This window comes from Perissodus microlepis, chromosome 20, assembly GCF_051167445.1.
Source record: "Perissodus microlepis isolate ML-2025 ecotype Zambia chromosome 20, ASM5116744v1, whole genome shotgun sequence".
In the NCBI taxonomy this organism is placed as follows: Eukaryota; Metazoa; Chordata; class Actinopteri; order Cichliformes; family Cichlidae; genus Perissodus; species Perissodus microlepis.
In genome coordinates, this window is record NC_140480.1 from 21,760,291 (window position 1) to 21,779,813 (window position 19,523).

Below are 19,523 nucleotides of genomic sequence, written 5' to 3' on the forward strand. Positions count from 1 at the left end.
ATTTTTATAACCCAGATGCTACGTAGATGCTTTTTACTGTATATATTTGTAAGCAAAAGTAAGAAAAAAAAATGCAAAAGAAAGAAAAGATTTCACATTTGATACCAAATGCTGAATCTGCAAACACAGAGAGAAAGAGCCAGTCATTCACACTCCCATCCACACCTATAACCAATTTATAACACCTTTAGAACACACACGCACACTTCACACAGAAAAGCACCAGCTGACCAACAGTTTAAAATTCCCAACATTCTTCCTATGAAGCAAAAGTACTTTTAGTACTTTGACTCAAGCAGACTTAATCAGCACTCAAAGTAAATTGTGGATGCATACCTGGCTCCTTGTGTTGATTTAGGCGATGGCATAATCAGTGGGTGGTTCTTGTTAACAGTGGCGTGTGAGCTAGGTGCTGGCTGCCGCTTTTCTCCAATGCTAACTGTACGAAGATGAGTTGTTGCCCCCTGTAAAAGAGTCATAAGTCAATACTCAATATCATACTGACAGAGAGCAGACCAGCTTCATCAAGAGAAATGATCAGATATCAAATACTGATTGAACAGACACATGATGTTTATGCAGTTACAACCACACAATGATGACAGCTGAAAAACAGAAAGACACAACCTGGATTTTTCTGCCCCTGTCTTAATGAACTACAGTACCTTAGTGTAGCACAAGACCACACCGTGTCACTCCTGTTAGTTAATAATAGGACAAAAAAGAACAATTGGATAACACAAGATTTGAACAATGTCAGCTGGTCTGATGATTGCCAATTTCTGCTGCTTGCAGATCGTAGAGTGTGATTTCGGCTTAAACAGCATGAAAGCATGCCGCCTTCTATCACTGGACTCCTGAGAAACTTTTTAAAATTCATCACTTCAACAAAGCCTTCAACCTCTAGACTTTTTGATTATTTATACTCTTTTGTAAAGTGTCCTTGGGTTTCTTGAAAGGTGCTATACAAATCTAAATTATTAATATTAATATTAAATCAACAGTTCAGGCTGCTACTAATGGTGTAATGGTGTGTTGCTATACTTGGGTTCCATAGTATCAAACTAATCATACTAATCATAACTAAAACAGCATGACATGAGTATTGCTGAGTATTGTTTCTGATCACGTCCATCTCTTCAGGATTATGGTGAACCAATTCTATCATGACTGCTTCCAGTAAGATAATGCAGCATGTCACAAAGGTCAAATCATCTCAAACTGGTTTCTTAAACAGGACAGTGAGTTCTTTGTATTCAAAGGGCCTCCACAGCCATCAGATCTCAATCCAATAGAGGTAGTGGGATATGGTGGAGATTCACATCATGGATGTGCAGCCAACAAATCTGCAGCACCCGTAGGATGCCATCATGTCAATATGCACTAAAATGTCAGAGGGATGTTTCCATCACCTCATTGAATCTATGCCATAAAAAATTAGGCACTTCTACAGACAAAAGAGAGCAACGCAGTGCTAGCAAGGCGTACCTAATAAAGTGGCAGGTGAACATACTGTTCAGTGGTCTGAGCACCCTTTGGCAAATTACATATATTTCTGAAGTGAAAAGTAAAAATAGCAGTCTTTTCTTTGCATTTTAATGCAGAATTAATGTTCATTTGACATACCCAAAGAAATTAAAAATACAACAACAAAATACCAATCTAAAAAGTCATTTTTTTATGTCTATGTTTCTCACTGTTTTTGATTACTAAGAGCAACAAGATCACTTTGTGGAGCGGTGTACTGTGCAACACCTATAAAACACACACACACAGGTTTATCACAAATATACAAATGACATTTAAATTTTGCATTTGTTTGGTTCAGACACTGGCACGAGCATGACTTAAAAGTTCTCTGCAACACAACCGTGACAAAACAGGGGAAACTGCCTTTCCATAATTACTCTGCTCCTTCTTCCAGCTCCAATTTTTCCTACCAGTGGGAAAGCTACCACTATCTACAGTGGAAGACAAAAGAACTCTGCTTTTCTTTTGCTGGTTGTGCAATCGAGCCTTCATTCAAAGTGGTGGTAAACTCTGTTGGTATCATGTTATAGCCATTGCACTGAGCAAACAAATTGTATTAGATAATGATCATTTGAAACCAACAGAGTCGTCAACTGCTTTAGGTACAGAAACAAAGACTGACACTTCTCTGTATAAAAAGAACATAGCGTAAAGAAGCAAGGACAGGAAAAACAAAAAAGTGAAAAAAGCTTCCATGAAAAGAGCAGTGGAGAAGTTAAGATGAAGTTAAAAGGGTTGTGAGATAAAGCCTCACTCACCGGGATGCCTTTAAAAATGACAGGAGGGGACTGCCACGACACACTGATGCCATTGCCAGTCCCAGTTCCAGGCCCGATCCCATTACCACTGCCTATCCCAGCCAGCTCAGGACCCACTGGGATACTCACTGGAGCGGTGGCCTGGAACATGGACAGCCACCCCACATAGCCAGGAGAAGACACAACAGAAACGAGAAGGGACGGGAAATGAGCAAAGAGAAACAGAAAATAAGAGATCACAGAGGGAATAGGTTGTATAAATTAGAAAGGAAGGCATATCTTCAGCTTTTAATCTGAAAGGTGCCTTAAACTAAATACTGATCACGAAAGTACAACAAAACTGCTAATATTTTTTAATTCACACAAATAAAAAGATTCGAGTGAAAACTTTAGTTAACCAAAACTGGCAGGCACTTGCAAAATATTGCACAAACGGCAGTATAAGGAATAGCAGGAAGAATATGAAGTTAGGATAAATAAAAGAGTACGCATACAGTACAATACAGAGAAAATGAAGTAGTCCTATTCAGTTTCTTTGCATAAAAGAAACATCGCAGTTTCTTTAATATGTGTATTCAGTTGTCATGGCAACTAAAAGTGTGATCCTGCCTGAAGCCAATGAAAAGGACTGAATTCTGTGAATTCCTAAAGTATTTAAACTTTAACCAAACTTCCAGCTGACACCATGTAATTTTACCTTCAAGGACGGGTCAATAGAAACGGCGCATAGACAGGCAAGGAAGGCCAATGAGAAGAGGTTTAAGAAGGCATAGACACCTAAAACAGGACTACACAGGACTTTAACCATGATCTGAAAATCTAATAACTAAAACTTTTCTGATATCAAAATGAGCAAAAACTGGATTCGGACTTCATTCGTCATGTGAACTTCTGTCAATATTTGCCAGAAAGTTTTGCTTCTCTCCTTGTTACATACTCCCACACTGGCGTAGGAGCTAAGTAACTCACCCTGGCCTCTTTATTTATTCATTTATTTATTTATTTGTCTGTTTGTTTTCACTGATTTGAAAAACTGCCTCTGCACATTCCACATATTAGAATACTGAATCCTGGATTAGTAACATCTTTAATGTTTTGTCTTGGTTTATTTATTTATTTATTTATTATTTTTTTAAATGCAGCTTCAGCTATTCTGTGTGTCTTGTCTCGCGCTGAATGTGAATTACCTGGTAGGCATGGTCAGTGCGGATGTGGCAGAGTGTGGAGGGAGCTGACTGACTGAGCAGTGAAGGGGCGTGGCACTGCGAACCATTCATGTTGATGTGCTTGGAGTGAGGGACATCGGTGAGCGGTGGAGGGAAGATGGGCGGCGGACCGGCTGTGGTTGGGGAAGTGGGTGTGAGGTTGGACAAGCCCTCCGTGAGGCTGTCCATGTTGACCTCAATCTCTGAGTAGTAGAAGTCCTCTTCTCCATCACTGTAGTCAGAGTCACTGCTTCGCCTACAGGGGAAGGTTATATATTCCCGATTTAAAATAAACATTTAAATTGTTTTTAAGATAAACTGTAAACATACAAGTGATAATGATAAGAAACCACAAACAGGCTCTCAATACATTATGACGGAATCAAGATAGACACCTATAAATACGGATAGACAAGTTGTTGATTATAACAAAAAAAAGTGTACTCTCTCCAACAGAAGGGGGCAGTATAACCCAGTGTGCTGCAAAGGTCCTTAAACATACAAGCTGGGAATTAAACTAACAAAAACAAAAACTAAGTACAACGCCCACAAGAGAAAATAATCCTTCGAGTAACAGTGTCTCTTTCTCTTAACTTAGAATTGCATAAAGGTATGGAATCGCTTTCAAGCCTTCTGTTAGTGATTTCTGATTACCCAAGGCGTACCTGCTGCACAGCAAAAACAGCCACAGCATGACTCATCAATGCCAGTTGACCATATATAATATAATGTGATGTCTTGCAAAAGAAACAACATCTCCATGCACTGTAATAAATTATGGGTTAAGCTGAGAAAAATTGGTCTTAACTGGGCAATGCACAGTTGCAGTCATAATTATTCACCGCCATAAACTTGTGATGTGAATACAATTTATACAACATTTTTCCTTTTATAATATTCACCTAACCTTTTATGTGCCCTTTGCTTAAGAATGTAGAATCTTCCTTCAAGCACTGCCTTTTTTGGTGTAATCAATTTAGTCTTTCTATCTTTTGAGACAGATCATTTATCTTTGCTGTACTTGCTTCTTGGCTTAAACACCTGTATTTTCAGGATTTATATCTGCACAGCAGGTCTAAATCCCCTAAAAAAAATCTTATTTTTGAGCAGTTAGAAATTCTTGCCAGAAAATGAAAATGTTTTACTTGTAAACCTTTGCATACGTTCCATGGCTGAATGGTTTTTGATAGCAAATGTGCCTGTGAGCACCTGTGCAGAGGCACAGTAATTCAATAGCCCAGTTGGACACCATCCAAACTGTGGCAATGTGTGTCACTTTTCTTGTCTTACCACACTATTTTCAAATCACAAGGTATGGGAGTATTATCTGGAGCTGCAGAAAAGAGATTACTAACACAAACAGAAAACACAGCTTTAAACAATGACAGCTTCACAAAAAAGAATATCCGTGTGATCTCTTGAGATTATAAAACACATGACGGTGGCATGTGTATGTTTAGGTATTTAGCTAAGAAAAGCATGGTGCTAAGTGCATGATACACACAATATAAAAAAACTATGTTTGAGAGCCTACAATTTTCTAATCATTTAATCATTTTTTTAAACATCTGACAGCACAACATGAATATGCAGCTGTAATCTGGTCATATTTTACACAAATACGGTCTGCTGAGCCCCGAAGGCAGTAACTCAACACTGTGTGGGTTTACTTTGTAATGACTACCAACTAACCCCAGGTGGATGGTGCGGATGTGTCGCTGGATCCCTGAGGAGGTGCTGAGGACCTTTTCACAGTTCTTCCACAAGCACTTGAACATGACCTTCATTGAGTTCTGCAAGAGACGTTTACCAAAAACAAAACTAAAGTTAGCTGGCTGTTGCAAAATCTTAGCAGTTGTGCTCTGGTTTCTGAGTGAGAATCAAGCTGCAATTAAAACAATAAATAAATGAACACATTTTCTGCATAACACAGTTATGCATGGGATGGCCTGTGTGGCCTCCTCAATAAGAACTGCTCTGTTGAGAAAGAGTAAGAGTACAGTGGGAACTCTTTGGGATGGAATGGGGATATATAGCACAGGAAATAATTCGGTGATTACATAAAAGGCTGGTCACACTGTTTAACAAAACATTCAAGACCTCTCACAAAACTAGACGTGTAATTTGGAAATTTTTCTCATAGCTGATCCTCTTGTTTTTTTGTGATTTTACCAAAAGAAAGAACAACAAAAGAACAAAACATAAGACCTTAGTTCATTTAAATGGGAAGCTGTTAGTTGATGAGAGATAGATTGCCACTTTTTATTTTGACTTATTTTCTTTTTCCACATATCAGGCCCTGGCAGCTGTCCCTTTAGCAGGCAGGGACCTGCATTGCTGCTAATGAAAGACAGTGGGTGAAAGACAGTGGGTGTGTGCTTTTATTACCTTCCAATAGCCTCTGGAGAAAAAAGGGCAAGAAGAAGAGAACTGAGGGAGGGAGCACGAGAGACAGAGGAAGCAGGGCAAGAGAAGCGAGTTTAAAACAGGTTTTTAACAATAGTTACATTAACTTTTGTTAAAAGTTCCTCTGAACTACTTCTCACTGACTCCTACAGCATACACTTACCCCTAAACCCTTCAAAAACACAAGAGGCCAAACTCCTAAACTCTTTGACTGATGCTAGCTTTATGCACGTACCCCATGAAGCTGTTTGCAACAAAAAGTACACAGCAAAGCTAATCTGTAATCCTACAAACAATCACAAATCACTTAATTCTCAAAGCGTTTTTCTTGCCTCTTACCACAGTAACATTAAGACTAGTGAATGCCATGTTAAATAATCCTCTTAATTCAATGCCCGCACAAAACTCAGACAGCCTAAAATCCAGTGGGGGTAGTTGCTGTTAAGAGTTTGTGACAGCTATGTCACAACACAAAGCTAACCAGCATATTTGGCCAACCTTTAAGCCCACTTCCACACAACTTGTTTTTCTATACTTGCCCCAGCATCATCCTACTTAATTTCCTGTCTGCTTATCTATAGAATGGCATGTCCTTGGAGTCTTTATGGTTTTCATATATTCACTGCTGCCTCACTCCAGGGAGGCTCAATTGCAAACTCCCACATATACAGTATATGAGCTCTCCTTTGTCACCGTATGGCCGGAGGAAATATTGAGATTGATTTCTCCTTCTGCTGCTACCCTGTGCATCAGTTCTCCTTTCCGTCTTTATACCCTCCAACTGCCCTCATTTTTATGCATCCCTTGCATGCTTACTTCCTGCTGTTCATTCCTACACAGTCTGCCGATTTTCTTTCATTCTTATAAAACCCTACCACCTCTTTCCCTGAAAGGACTGAAAAGGCGATTGGAAGCTACTTGACAGCAAAAACATTTTGCTGTTCTGGACTGCTTCTGTAGTACAAAACGGAGGAGGTGAAGTAAAAGCAAGAATATAATCAATCGTCCACACAACCAGAGAGTGGCAGGCCATATGTAAGAGGTTATTTAACCTGCCTAGTGCTTATGTTTGACTGTTTGTGTTGTGGATTTTCTATCTCCTACCTAGTACTTAAAAATCAGAAAGGCACAGAGCTGTTTGTATACAAGCTCAGCTTGATTTACTATCTTCAGGATGTACTCTATATATTTAGCCTAGACATGTGTTAAATGCTCTTACCCTATAACAGCTGGGATAGCCTCCTGGCCCCTGAGACCCTAAGTTGGACAAGTGGTTAAGAAAATAGATGGACAGATGGGTGGATGAACCACTGATTATTTCCTATTCAAAACTAAAATTGAATCTGCTTTTTCCTCTTTTAAACTTCTCTATGAAACTTTATCAAGTTGACAACAGTCACTTCAAGGGGCTTTATATTGTGAGGTAGAGACCCTACAATAATACAGCAAACACTCCCGCAATCAGACGACCCACTAAGAGCAAGCGCTTGGCAACAGCAGGAAGGAAAAACTCCCTTTTAATGGGAAGAAACCTCTGGCAGAACCAACCTCAGTGCAGCCATCTGCTGCAATCAGCTGGGGGTGAGAGGAGTGAGACAGGACAAAATACATGCTGTGGAAATGCAGTGTGGTGTATAAACACAGAGTGAAAAAAAAAGGTCAAGAAGGAGAAATGCTCAGTGCACTATGGGAAGCCCCCAGCAGCCTACACCAAATCTAAACACAAACTGTAATCATCAGGTGTACTAAGGTGTAGTGAGGTGAAAAAAAACTGTTGAGACCAAAACAAAGTCCAAGCTTCAGAGGTGTGACACCACTGCCTCAAGCCTCAAGCCGCTTGGATGCCACAAAACTGCCCAAGTTAAGAAAGAAAGTCAGGACGTAAGCGTTTATCTTTACCTTTCGCTTCCGAGGTATGGGGTCTTCAAACATGAAGTGCGGGCTCTCTGTGACATCCTCACTGCCATCATCACCCTGGGACGAGAGCGGGAAGCTCTTGTTGGTATCGTTTAAAAGTGGTGGGGACGGAGTGGAGGGGACTGAATGGTCACTGGCATCCCAGCTCCAGTTGCCGCTGGTCGAACTGCTGTAGCTAGCTGACAGCACCTCTTTCCAAGCTCTGCCGGCCGGCTCGGGGGCTGTAGTTTATACAACACAACAACTTATTGTTATTGGCAAGACGTGACTGAAATGAGGATGTTTTATGTTTGAAGACATACAAATTTGACCATGAACTAAGAGCCAAATGTGAACCAGTGAGGTATGAGAAAAAAATAGAAGTTCTGAGAACAGGTCCATAAAAACAGCAAACTTAGCTGATTTAAATCTGGCCATCTCATGGATGAGAAGACAGCTTTGAGCTTCCAACACAGCTGGTATTTTCAGATCACTTCCCGTCATCTTCTGACCATGCTGCATACCAGAGTGCCAGCTCAGAGCACTTTGAGTTTTTTTGGCCAGACAACATAACAATTTTCATTCACCATATGGGCCCCTCATTAGATTTGGCTCCTGCAACTTTCTCCATTCCCCAAAAATAACAATGAAATTGAAGGTCAGCAGTTTTGGCACACTGGACCAGATTCAGTGGCCATCGCAGACACAAATTAAGTGGACAGCTGCCCTACAAAAAAACAAAAAAAACAAAACAACCAACAGTCCAGGGGGTGCACGAGAAGATGGCCTTGAACAGGACAACCAATTTTAACTTGATCTGTTATCAGAACTCTTTGATAATACCTCTCAATTTTAAATTTGTATTACTGGAAACATAATATTGGGGCTCTCTTGCAAAACAATCCCAATTCTAATGTCACAAAAAAATTAAAACATATGTCTTAATCTGTAAACCTTAGAAGCTTATTTCCACAAATTAAATAATATCTAAAACAATGGATTCTTTACTACACCACATATTTTTTAGCTACTGTATACTGAAACTTCAACCATTGAGTCCAAACTTTTACTTCCCAAAACAAATACTATACAATTTCCAGTGTATAGGCCCAGAAACCCTTTCAATACATTTGTTAATTTGTTGATCAATTATAAAGTGCTTTAAGACTTGATTATCACAATGGCTTTATCTGACTTTTAAGCAGGCAAATTATAGTGAAAAACACAGAGCAAGGACTAATATCATACATTTTGGAGAGACCTTCTACAATTCAATAACTGTTTCCCATATAAATATAAAGAGATAAGGGTTATCAAACTATTTTTCAGAATTATCAAGGGGCTTCAGTGGACTGTGTGTTTTCACACAAAAAATATAAAAATAAAAATAGGATATCCAATCCTGCCTCAACTCATAAAAACAAAAACCTGTCACTTTTTTTTTAACAACCAAATGCACCAGGAGCTAAACAAATAAATAAATAAACAATTTAATTTTTAAGTTACAAAAATATAAGGAGAGGTTTTGGAGGTTGCATTAAAAAAAACTATCCAATCTCAACAGGGATCCATACAACCATGGATACTTTTTATAAAAGCACCACTGTGATTTACCACAGAGTAATCAAGCAACACCCCCTTTCTAAAATATTTTGTCAAATAAGCATTTCATCAAGCATTGCAATCATAAACTCACAGCATCCTCTGATCTGATCTAATGACTGCATCACAGATCATTTCTAAAATGAAAGCTTACAGTTCTTGGTTTATTTCTATTATGTCCGAAATGGTGCAGCAGTGTCAACAGGGTGCTTCTAGCCTTTAGAGATAAAAGCTATAGAAGCTCTTCCTGAGAGCAAAAAACCAGCAGCCCGGGTTTAGCGCTGAGCTAAAAAGCTGTCAGGACTTTGACCGTCTGGTGGTTGGCATGGTAATGGCAACCACAGCAACACTGGAAACAGCAAAAGGAGCTGTGGTGAAATGGTCAAGGCTAAACAGTTGGCAGTAAGTGCTGGGCTTGGGTAAACATACATGCATGGAAAGATGATGGAATAAAGTGCTAATAACACTGCGTGACCCTTCTCTGGGATAAATACATGTTAACACATCAACGAGTCAGCAGCTCAGCCTGTGTCAGGGTAAACTAACATCAAGTGATTTGTGATGAGCACCATCCCCAGCGAGCGACACAAAGTGAATGTCCTTGATTTTGTTAAACACAGTGGATGAGTCAGTGTGTGACAAAGCAGCTTGCACTCAAGGAGCAGTATGTGCATGGGTGCATGAATGCAACTGATGCCGAGCCAATGGTGTTACCTGTGGGTGCAGACGAAGGGTAATGCACCAAAGGTGATGTGGACAGTGAGGTCAGGACGGTGGCAGCCATCACCTCCTTATCGGCGTGACCTGACGGCTTCCTGCAAAATAAAAATGCACACTGAGCACGAGAAACATATCTGGTGTAGTTTTAAGGGGTACTCTTGTCTAACCAACCCCATGCTCTATAAAACAGAGGTTTGTCTGTTTTTCAGAGTATTGGAAAATATTTAAGGAAAAAAAAGTTTAACCTTGTCCCCAGAGAAACATTCAATTCTCTATATAGCCACAAAATACAAACTGTGATGTTAGAAGAAATTTACATTAGGAGGTAAACAAGTCCAACAAGCAGCCAGAAGACAGAGAGATATGTAATTTCATGTACAGTAAATCTTAGACAACTTACTATTGTGTGTGTTCAAATATGTGCTTGTGTGCATATATACAAACACGGGGACAAAGGCTCTAGAGTGAAAGTGTTTTGTGGTGTGTTTCTGCACAGCTTGTGCAACCTCGCTTAGAGGGGAGAACCATGCTTTTTGCTCAGTTCCTTCTCAGAACGCCCCATGCAAAGCAATCCAACCTCATCTTAAATCTTATTCATACTACCCACTTGAACTGACACCAGAAAACATTCACAAACACAGGCACAGACAGCCTAAACAGTGTGCTTTGTCATAAGGCATTCTTGTTAAAAAAAGAAAAGAAAAAAGAAAAAAGATCCCGCAAAGACAAATAAGCTTATCTGCTTCAGACACACACTTATTATTCCTGTTGGTTCTATTTAAGACTTCTACTGTCCTTGAAAGCAAAATGTGGGGAAAACTATTTGAGGCCAGGCCAAGCGTTCATCCCCACACAGTTGTTCACATTTGCACACACATAAACAGATTTCAATTCTCATGTAAGATCCTGAAAAAGGTATACCAGTGTCCGTACCAATCAGCTATGTAAATAAATATAAATCCAAATTTACCGATCTGTGCTATACACAGTAGACACATACTCATATTCTCATAGAGAATAGAGTCTGCAGCTTTAAGAGCTCTAGTCCCGCCCCAGACTTCTTCACTACATAACCAGAGTAAACTGGTTTGAGGCATTTTCTCAGCCAAGCCCTAAGCCCTGGCAGAGATCCACTCTTGAATTCTCGGTGCGCGTACACACACACACACACACACACACACACACACACACACACACACACACACACACACACACAAAACAAAAACTTCATGCTGGAATCAACAAACAAGAGAAGTACGCTTCAAAATCAGCAAGTCTACGTGTATCTGCACACATTCAAACACATTTTCAAATGAGAAGTCTCTAAAACATTTTACACACGCAGAAAAAAAGTTCAAAAAGTGCCTAAGCTCCCACGCTGATGAGAATGCGTCGGATAGGAAGCAAACAGATCAAAATGGAATGTACCCGATACGGAGGAATCTTTCAGCCAGTCTGAGCACAAATGTGCTCCCACAAAAGTTGTTGGTTTTACTCTCCAGCATCCCAAAACTTGTGTGTGTTTGTGAATTCAACGCAGACATTTGGAAAAATGGTAGGATATACTCTATAATATTCAAATACTGCCAAGATAGAAGCCATGGTCAGAAGTAGGGTGTGCAGCACACAGGACAACACACACACACACACACGCGCGCACACACACACACACCCTCACACACACACACACAGGACAAGAGATAAAGAGATAACAAGATTAGCTGTGTCCTATTGCAGTCATTAGCCTTGTTTTCAGCAATAACTCGGGCCAACCAGGGACATACTTCTGATTTACCTCCATCTCTTGTTTAATAAAATCCATCTATAAAATTTGTGTTAGGGCTCTTGGTTACCTTCCATTTGGCCTTCATAAAGTGCAGTACTCTGACAGCATACCACTGACAGTCATGCATGTCTGTTTTCTGGTGTGTGGCCTTAGCAAGAGAGATTAGGAAAAACAAACACAAACTGGGAGGACAACAATCCCTGTAGTTGATGTATGGCCTCATTCAAACTTTGATATTCCCCTTTCGAACACATTGATAATATAATACCCATCCCTACAACCCACCCTGATTTCCTGACATTGAGTGTTTTCCTTCCTCCTTACCAGAAAAAGCAATGATAACTCCACCACAGTTTCATTGCATCTGGTTCAAGTTTTTAATGTGTGTGAGTGTGCATTGATTAAACAAAAACAAAACAGTAAAGGCCTCCTTCAGAAACCTTTTCTAAAAAGGGCACTTGTTGATTGACTTCTATTCTTGCTGACAGCAGCAGAGCTAATCTGATATCACACCGACTTTGATATCAATGTTTACATCAACTTAGAAGCAGACAGCTGTCACATTTTACATTTTATAAAAACCAGATTAGAGAGATAACCATCCCTGTCCGTCGCTCACTCTAAAGCAGATATTGCACACTAAATGACACGGCCTGCTACTCTTGTTTTCACTTCTCATCTGCCTGTGAAATAACTAAGGAGCCTTTAAACATGGTGAGAGTGGATGACAGCTGAAAGAGCAACAGCATTGATGTGCCGTAAATCTGTCTGCATCTTCTTATGAGAGGCTTTATTTTGGAGCAAGTTAAACTGGGGATGTCTTTATTTAGTGCCCAGAGTGAGGCAAAGAGAGAACAGAGATTGCTGTCAACAAAGTTGGTCTGTGTGTGGTATATATATATATGTATTTGGGAGAGGAGAAGGGTGGGGTTTTGGTTTCCAGGATGTTTACACGAACCATTGAGTCTATCCGTGGTGCATTTATGGCATGCAGTAAATTTAATAGTGACATGATAAACATAGCAGCCCTCCACCCTCCCACATATGGAGATGAACATGTGTAGGCACATACTATGTGGTAACTCTGGTATTTGTTGAACTATAATGACATCATTTGCAATTGAAGCTCTTAAATTTACAAGCAGTGCCATTGACAACTCTCTTTTATGAGACAGGTAATATACATCAGTTGGGAAGTTCTAACTCTATTTTACAGTACTTGCATGTGTGTGTGTTTTGCATCTAGTTTGGTTGAAGCGTTTGGCACACTTAAGTACATGCAGAAACAACACCATTCACTCAATCTTGCTCACACACAACCTCTTACCTTCCTTCCTCCTCAACTTGTATTGGCCTTGGCTGGGCCAAAAACACTCCCCTCTGGCAGCAGCACAACACAACCAGCTAAAAATCAACAAGCCAGGCCCAGGCACATACAGGGAGAGGGAGAGAAAGAGACTGCCACTTAAAGCCCAGCCAAGAAGCAGGCAGCAACAACAAGGTGTGATTATGGAAAGGGCGGGGAGGGGGGGGGGAGTTCAAGGATGTGTATATTTGTATATTGTGTGCCAAAAACAGTTACGTTTTAAAGATGACCATTTCGCCTAATGTGCACTGCAATAAGCCAGGCAAGAGTGGGCTGTTTCCGTGGGATGATTTTCCAGCTGACTTTTTATTACTTGGATGTGGAAAACATGGGGTTTTTCCAAGTTTCCTAAGGGGACACTTGAGGACTCTGATACTGCCGAGTTTCTGTTTGGCACCACCAGCCGGTACTATAGTGGGCTCTGTGCTGTTGTTGGGGAGACGACAGAGCCTCCCCACTATATTTAACACATCACCTCTGCTCTAGTTACCATTCCAGTCAAAATCCCTAGGATCTGCCTGGTTTATAGAACGATAGCCCACTTAAGATCCAGGTCAACAGCTACAAAACACATGACTGAAAAAGCGATACACTGTGTATATGGCTGAAGATTTGTCATACTTTATTGGCTTTTCTAAAGTACACCTTTCATCTGAGTTTTTCCCAACCTAATCTGATAATTGCATGTGTATCCAAGGTGCTTCTAGAAGTGTCTTACTACTTGGTAATGCCTTTGGGCAGTTATTTTGAAGCCTCTGTCAAATAATTGGAACAAGGCCAAAAGATTTATATTAGGTTCTCACTTTGACATAAAAACTACGTGTCCCATTAGAGTACTGTACAAATCTATACAAATTCCTGTTGTGGATCAGTAAATATAAATTCATGTCTAAGATAACAACTAGATATGGCTGCTATTACACAGTTAAAACTGCTGTGAACCTCTACTGTCCCTATCCATGATTGGCTCATGTATTTCCCACTTCAACTGTTGATTTGCTCTTTAGAGGGCTAAAACAGATTTCTATTTAGGATTCTCTATCTGCTATTTCTTCTTCATGTAATGCCACCGATGTATCTCACCTGTCTGCCAAAGAATATACTCATTTTATAAAAACTGACTACCAACAATCCCCCTCTTATCTAGGGCTTCTCCTGCATGTCAATGAGACTACATTGATGTATCTATCTTGTTTACCAAGAAAGAAACTGTGCCTCACTTGACTCCAGTTTTAGAAGTTCAAAAAAAAAGAGGAAGGCAGAGTAGGGCTGTGCGATATGACCAAAATCTCATATCCCGATATAAGAATTCTATCGTCCGATAACGATATAAATCACAAAAATGTAACATTTTCTGTAAATTCTGTGAATCTCAGGCAGCTCGACTTGCGAGAAGTGTTTCCAACTGCGCGTCATGTAGCTGGAGTCGAGTGTTTTAACCGATGCATGAAACTATACATTTTTAGACATAAGTTCTAACGGCCGCCGTTTTCTTTGTGAGTATTTATTACACAGCGTGCTGTGGGGAAAAGCCTGTTCTAACGTTTGAGTCTAAGGTTTATTTTTTAGCACCTGACGGCTCTTTTTTATTTCTCATCCGTAAATAATCTGCTCTTTCACGTGATTCAGTTTATTTTGAAAAGTCTCAACAGGATCTTGAGCTTTATTGTGAAAGGTTTATGTGGAACATAAACAAGCGGACACGCGATGGTGTTACCGTCGTTGTTGCTAACAACAACGCATAAAAACAGGCGCTTGTCCGTCCATAGTGTGGTTATATTAAATATAAGAGAAAGAGAGAATTTTAAGAAATTAATATAGCCACTACAGTGACCATCAAAACGATGAAAAAATATTGCCGTAAACAGTTTATTTTGCGACACCACGAAACAAACGATAGCGTAAAATGAAACGTTAGACGTTTTTATATCGTCATCCGATATATATCGTTATATCGAACAGTCCTAAGGCAGAGTGACAGGGACTTGGCAGTATTTGTAATATTTATCATTTTGTTGTATCACTTCAGTATGACGGGTCCAGTTTTCACTGGAGCAACACACTGCCAACAATAATCTCTGATCTTCCCCTAAGCCCCAGTGGTGGAGGTTTTTAATAGCACTTATCTGTCCAATGTGATCATGTGTTCAACATGATCCCCAAAACAGGCATCAGATAGCTTTTTTGTGCCTGTATGTACTGTATGTGTGCTGACTTCCTCATATTCAAAGCAGGTGGCAGAGGCTTGCGTGTGATTGGCAGTTAGAAAGACAGCAAACAAGGCATCACAATCACATGAGTAAAATAAACTTTGAAGCACCTCTCTGTTTGAGTCATCATGGAACCTAACCCTACACATTCAGCATATGCTGACTGGCGTTTTTCCTGTTTTCTTATGAGGTATCGTTACTGAACACAAACAAATCCAAATGCACATGGGGTAAAGAGATATGCACACCAAAAATAAAGGTAATATCTCCGCCTGCATTAGTCATCCTCATGCACACACTCTGTGAAGGAGGCTGACAGGTAAATAGATGGCAGCCACAAAGTGTGTTGCTAACATATTTTTTTCCTCCCTTGCTGTAATAGGTGTTTTCTTTCTTTTTGATTTCAGTCTATTTCAGACTAAGAGGGTTGTAAATGCTGCCTTCAGAAAATGAGGACTGTTGTCTAAAAATGAAGAACATTCAGCAAAATGTCATCTAACTGGGATATTCTGTACAATGAGGTAACGTTAAGACAATAGAGGCTATTAGAAAAGACCAGGCTTTTGTTGATGTTCCTCTTGCCTGGGGTGCAGCTCGGACAGCTGCCCCTTCCACACCCACATCCACTACTCTCAATCCCACACTCTCTCTGCCCCTCATCATCTTGCCTTGACTCCACAGTATTACGTAATGCCCTCTGTTCATCTTTTTCTGTCTCACTATTTTTGCTGCAGGCAGATGGTAATGATTAGCACACTCTATCCCTGACCCAACACAAGCTGGTGTTAGTGTCCACTCTGCCTCTTTCTAGGCTTCCTGCTTTACACTTCTATGTAAAGGTACTATGCACTGTATGAACTGAATGAATACAATGTAAAAATATATGAAGTATATAAATATAGAAGTGTGGGTAGGCATTAAGTATGATCATCATTGTGCATGTAACCGCGCATGTGTGTGTATATTCCTAAGTCCGCCATTATTGTCCATTCAATACACATGTTGCCGCTTACGTAAGTCTCCAAGCTTTGAACCCCCGGAGAGAGAGAGGCTGTCAGACAGGAGCCGTGTCTCTTTAAAGTGGGTTGTGAGTGTGATGGTTATTCAGTGGTGGGACAAAAAGCCCTCTCTTTCTCTCTCTTGATCCTAGAATGCAATCTGTGCCCTTAGGGAGAAGCACAAACAACAGATAGCTTTATTCTGGCAAAATAATACCGGCTAGACGTTGAGAAAAAGGCATGATTCCCTCTGTGGCGGTGGCGATTCACTCAAGATGTCATAAACTACACAACACAGCGGATGATATCTACAAAATTTCAGCTGAACTACAAGCTCGCATTGATTCAAACCTCAGTGAATAATGGTTATTTCGTGTCGAGTAACCGCACATCCCATTTCAGGATCACACAGGTGCTTGTGACGAACATGCCTCAGTGAGAAAATGTTGACTCAGCAACAGCACTTAAAAGGATGATGGCAAAGTAGATCATGACACACTGCCTGACTTGCATACCATGCTCATAAACTGTGCATGGGGTAATTGTAGTTGATCAGATTTACAGTGCGAGCTTGACACAGTCCAGTGCAACCAGACGCAGAGTGAAGAAGGGTTGAATTTAAACCTCACCTCACCTCGTCAATGAATACAAAAAAAAAATCCACAGTCACTTTTCCATAGCCACACTTTAGGGTACTACTACCTCACGTAAGACATCAAATCTGTATTATAGCTGTATATTGCTTATACATGTAATATTATTACGAAGTAATAAATACTACAATTAGTCAGTAGTTTTACTTTTAGACATCTTTATAATAGTGTTAATGTCTCTCAGGTACCTTCCTTAACTTCCCCACTGTCATTTAATGATATACAACAACTTAGTTCCCTCCAATAACAATGCTGTTGCTAGGGGGAATGTGGGGTATTCACTTCTGGCCTGTGCCCTTATTTTCCTCTAGGAAGTAAACAAGAAAAGACCTTTCTGCCTGAAAACATCTACTCCTTATCAAAACAAATATGAATCTATATTTGATGTAGTAAGAAGTCATCAGTGCATATCACATGTATGTGTCAAACCACCCTGTCACTCAATGTACTCACATTAACTGGCAAAAAACTAAGTAAATACTAGAAATGCTACTTAGTGGGAATGGTGAAAAGGCTTTGAATAACGGTCAAGTTCTCTTCCTGAAGAAGTCATGCTTTTATTTTGTTTTAAATTCTTCACTTCTCACTCCTACACTTGCTTACTCCTGAGATTTGTCCGTCTGCCATCACAAGCCAGAGCAGGCCCTTGCCTGGTTTCCTGTGTTTTGCAAAGGCAAACCAAAGCTGTTGCAAAGCCACTCTGCTCTACTTACTCCTATAAAGCCAAATATCTGCAGGGCACCGTCAGACAGACAAAGACTCCAGCCAGTAAAATAAACTGACCCCTAAAAAAAGATAGGGGTTGTACGAAGCACATCAGTAGAAGCGCTCTAGCAAAAAATTTGAAAAAAACAAAACAAAAAACAAAAATGAATGTGAAGCAAGAAGTTAAAAGCAAAAGTATTACCTGGCTTCTAAGTTGAATGTTTGTCTACAGCCTGTTTGCTTACTGAGCAGTAAAAGCAAAGATGTGTTAGGAGTTATGTTTGTCATGTAAGGACGACCTTTGACACAGTTTTGTGGTGGACTGATAAGCATGCACAAAAAAACACTAATAACTGTGGATTTAATGTACAACAAAATCCACAATTTCGTGGTAAATGTACAATTACAGTAAATGGCTATTCTATTCTATTCTATTCTATAATGATCATCCTAATTTTTGTGCAATGTGTATTTGAACCATTAGCAGAAATGCATTTAAAAACTTGCACAGGGATTGGATAACTATCTATAGATTAAATTATAAAAATGGCATGAAAACAGACTCTCATTTTGTTATATATTTTTTTGTATTATATGTAAAAAAAAAATTATTATTTTTTTACTCAACCCAGATCTTCACTGAATATCATCCTACTCTCAGCTCCTCACCAATCCTGCCAAACTGTACCGGATAGTGACTAATATAGAGGAAAATGCCATAAACCATATCTTTTAGTAATTTAAGCCTCCCTGTGGAGATTCTGGCCTTATGACAGTATTGGGAATAAGGTAAGGAAAATGGTCCCTTTATCACTCTGCCACGTCAGGAATGGAATAGTTAATAAGATAAATGGTAGCAATAAGAGCACATCATGGAAACACTAGATGATGATGATGAAACTGTCACAGATTATTGAAATAATATTAAACCTCACTGCTGGTCCAACCTCCTAGCTTTTTCTGTTTTGTTTTGTTTTTTAAAACATTTAGCAGCTCACTGAAAAATGAATGTTGGATGTAATATGATGAGGAGTATGACCAGCTGAATGCAAATGCTGGTTCCCCTCTGAGAGTTATGCATTTTCCAATAAGGATAGGCCGAGTGGTTGGTCAGACTAGGACAGACTCGTTCTCTCACACAGACAAACAAACAGATGGGAGAACTTGCCCCGATGGAGCTCTGGCCCAGTGAAAGTCATGCTTTGTGCAAGCAAGATGTCTTTCTGTCAGACATTCAGATCTTTTTCATCCAAGTCTCTGGGGTCTCAGACTCGGACACACATGCACACACATAATTTCTAGAACTACATATGGGAATTGTGCATTAATGACAAACATTAGCAGGCTTCAAGGCATAAAAATTTTAACATCTACAATTCCATGACAACTTTAACTTTTGGCTTTTATTTTTACCTTATAAATGTGTAAAAATCTTTACTTTAATCTTTACTCCTACACATTACAACTTCCTGCACATAATGCTTTTATTTTTTATTTTTATATTTCCATGCATATTATTTATTTTTTCTTTTTGGTAATTTTACTATACAATTACTTTAGTATCTTCTTGAGGATGTCACTTCCTTGACAGCAAGCAAAAAGCATAAAACACAAATGTTCAGGTTCTATAGAAACCTTGGTGTAAATTTTATATAAAAACTAAGCATATGGTTTCCTCTCTTTTCTCT

At 39.7% G+C, this 19,523-nt stretch overlaps 1 protein-coding gene across 2 annotated transcripts in view; it reads right to left on the reverse strand.

Moving 5' to 3' along the window:
• Positions 1–19,523, reverse strand: part of slc2a4rg (SLC2A4 regulator) — a 39,313-nt gene that overhangs the window by 7,972 nt on the left and 11,818 nt on the right. Inside the window, exons 3-8 of one of the 2 annotated variants that reach the window (XM_084916781.1) lie at positions 10,112–10,212; positions 7,799–8,037; positions 5,186–5,286; positions 3,476–3,749; positions 2,289–2,429; positions 337–464 (exon numbers count right to left, since the gene is read on the reverse strand). In XM_084916781.1, the coding sequence (XP_084772907.1) occupies positions 337–464; positions 2,289–2,429; positions 3,476–3,749; positions 5,186–5,286; positions 7,799–8,037; positions 10,112–10,212 (984 nt within the window). The remainder of the gene's footprint in view (positions 1–336; positions 465–2,288; positions 2,430–3,475; positions 3,750–5,185; positions 5,287–7,798; positions 8,038–10,111; positions 10,213–19,523) is intronic. The other variant, XM_084916782.1, reaches the window with a different exon arrangement.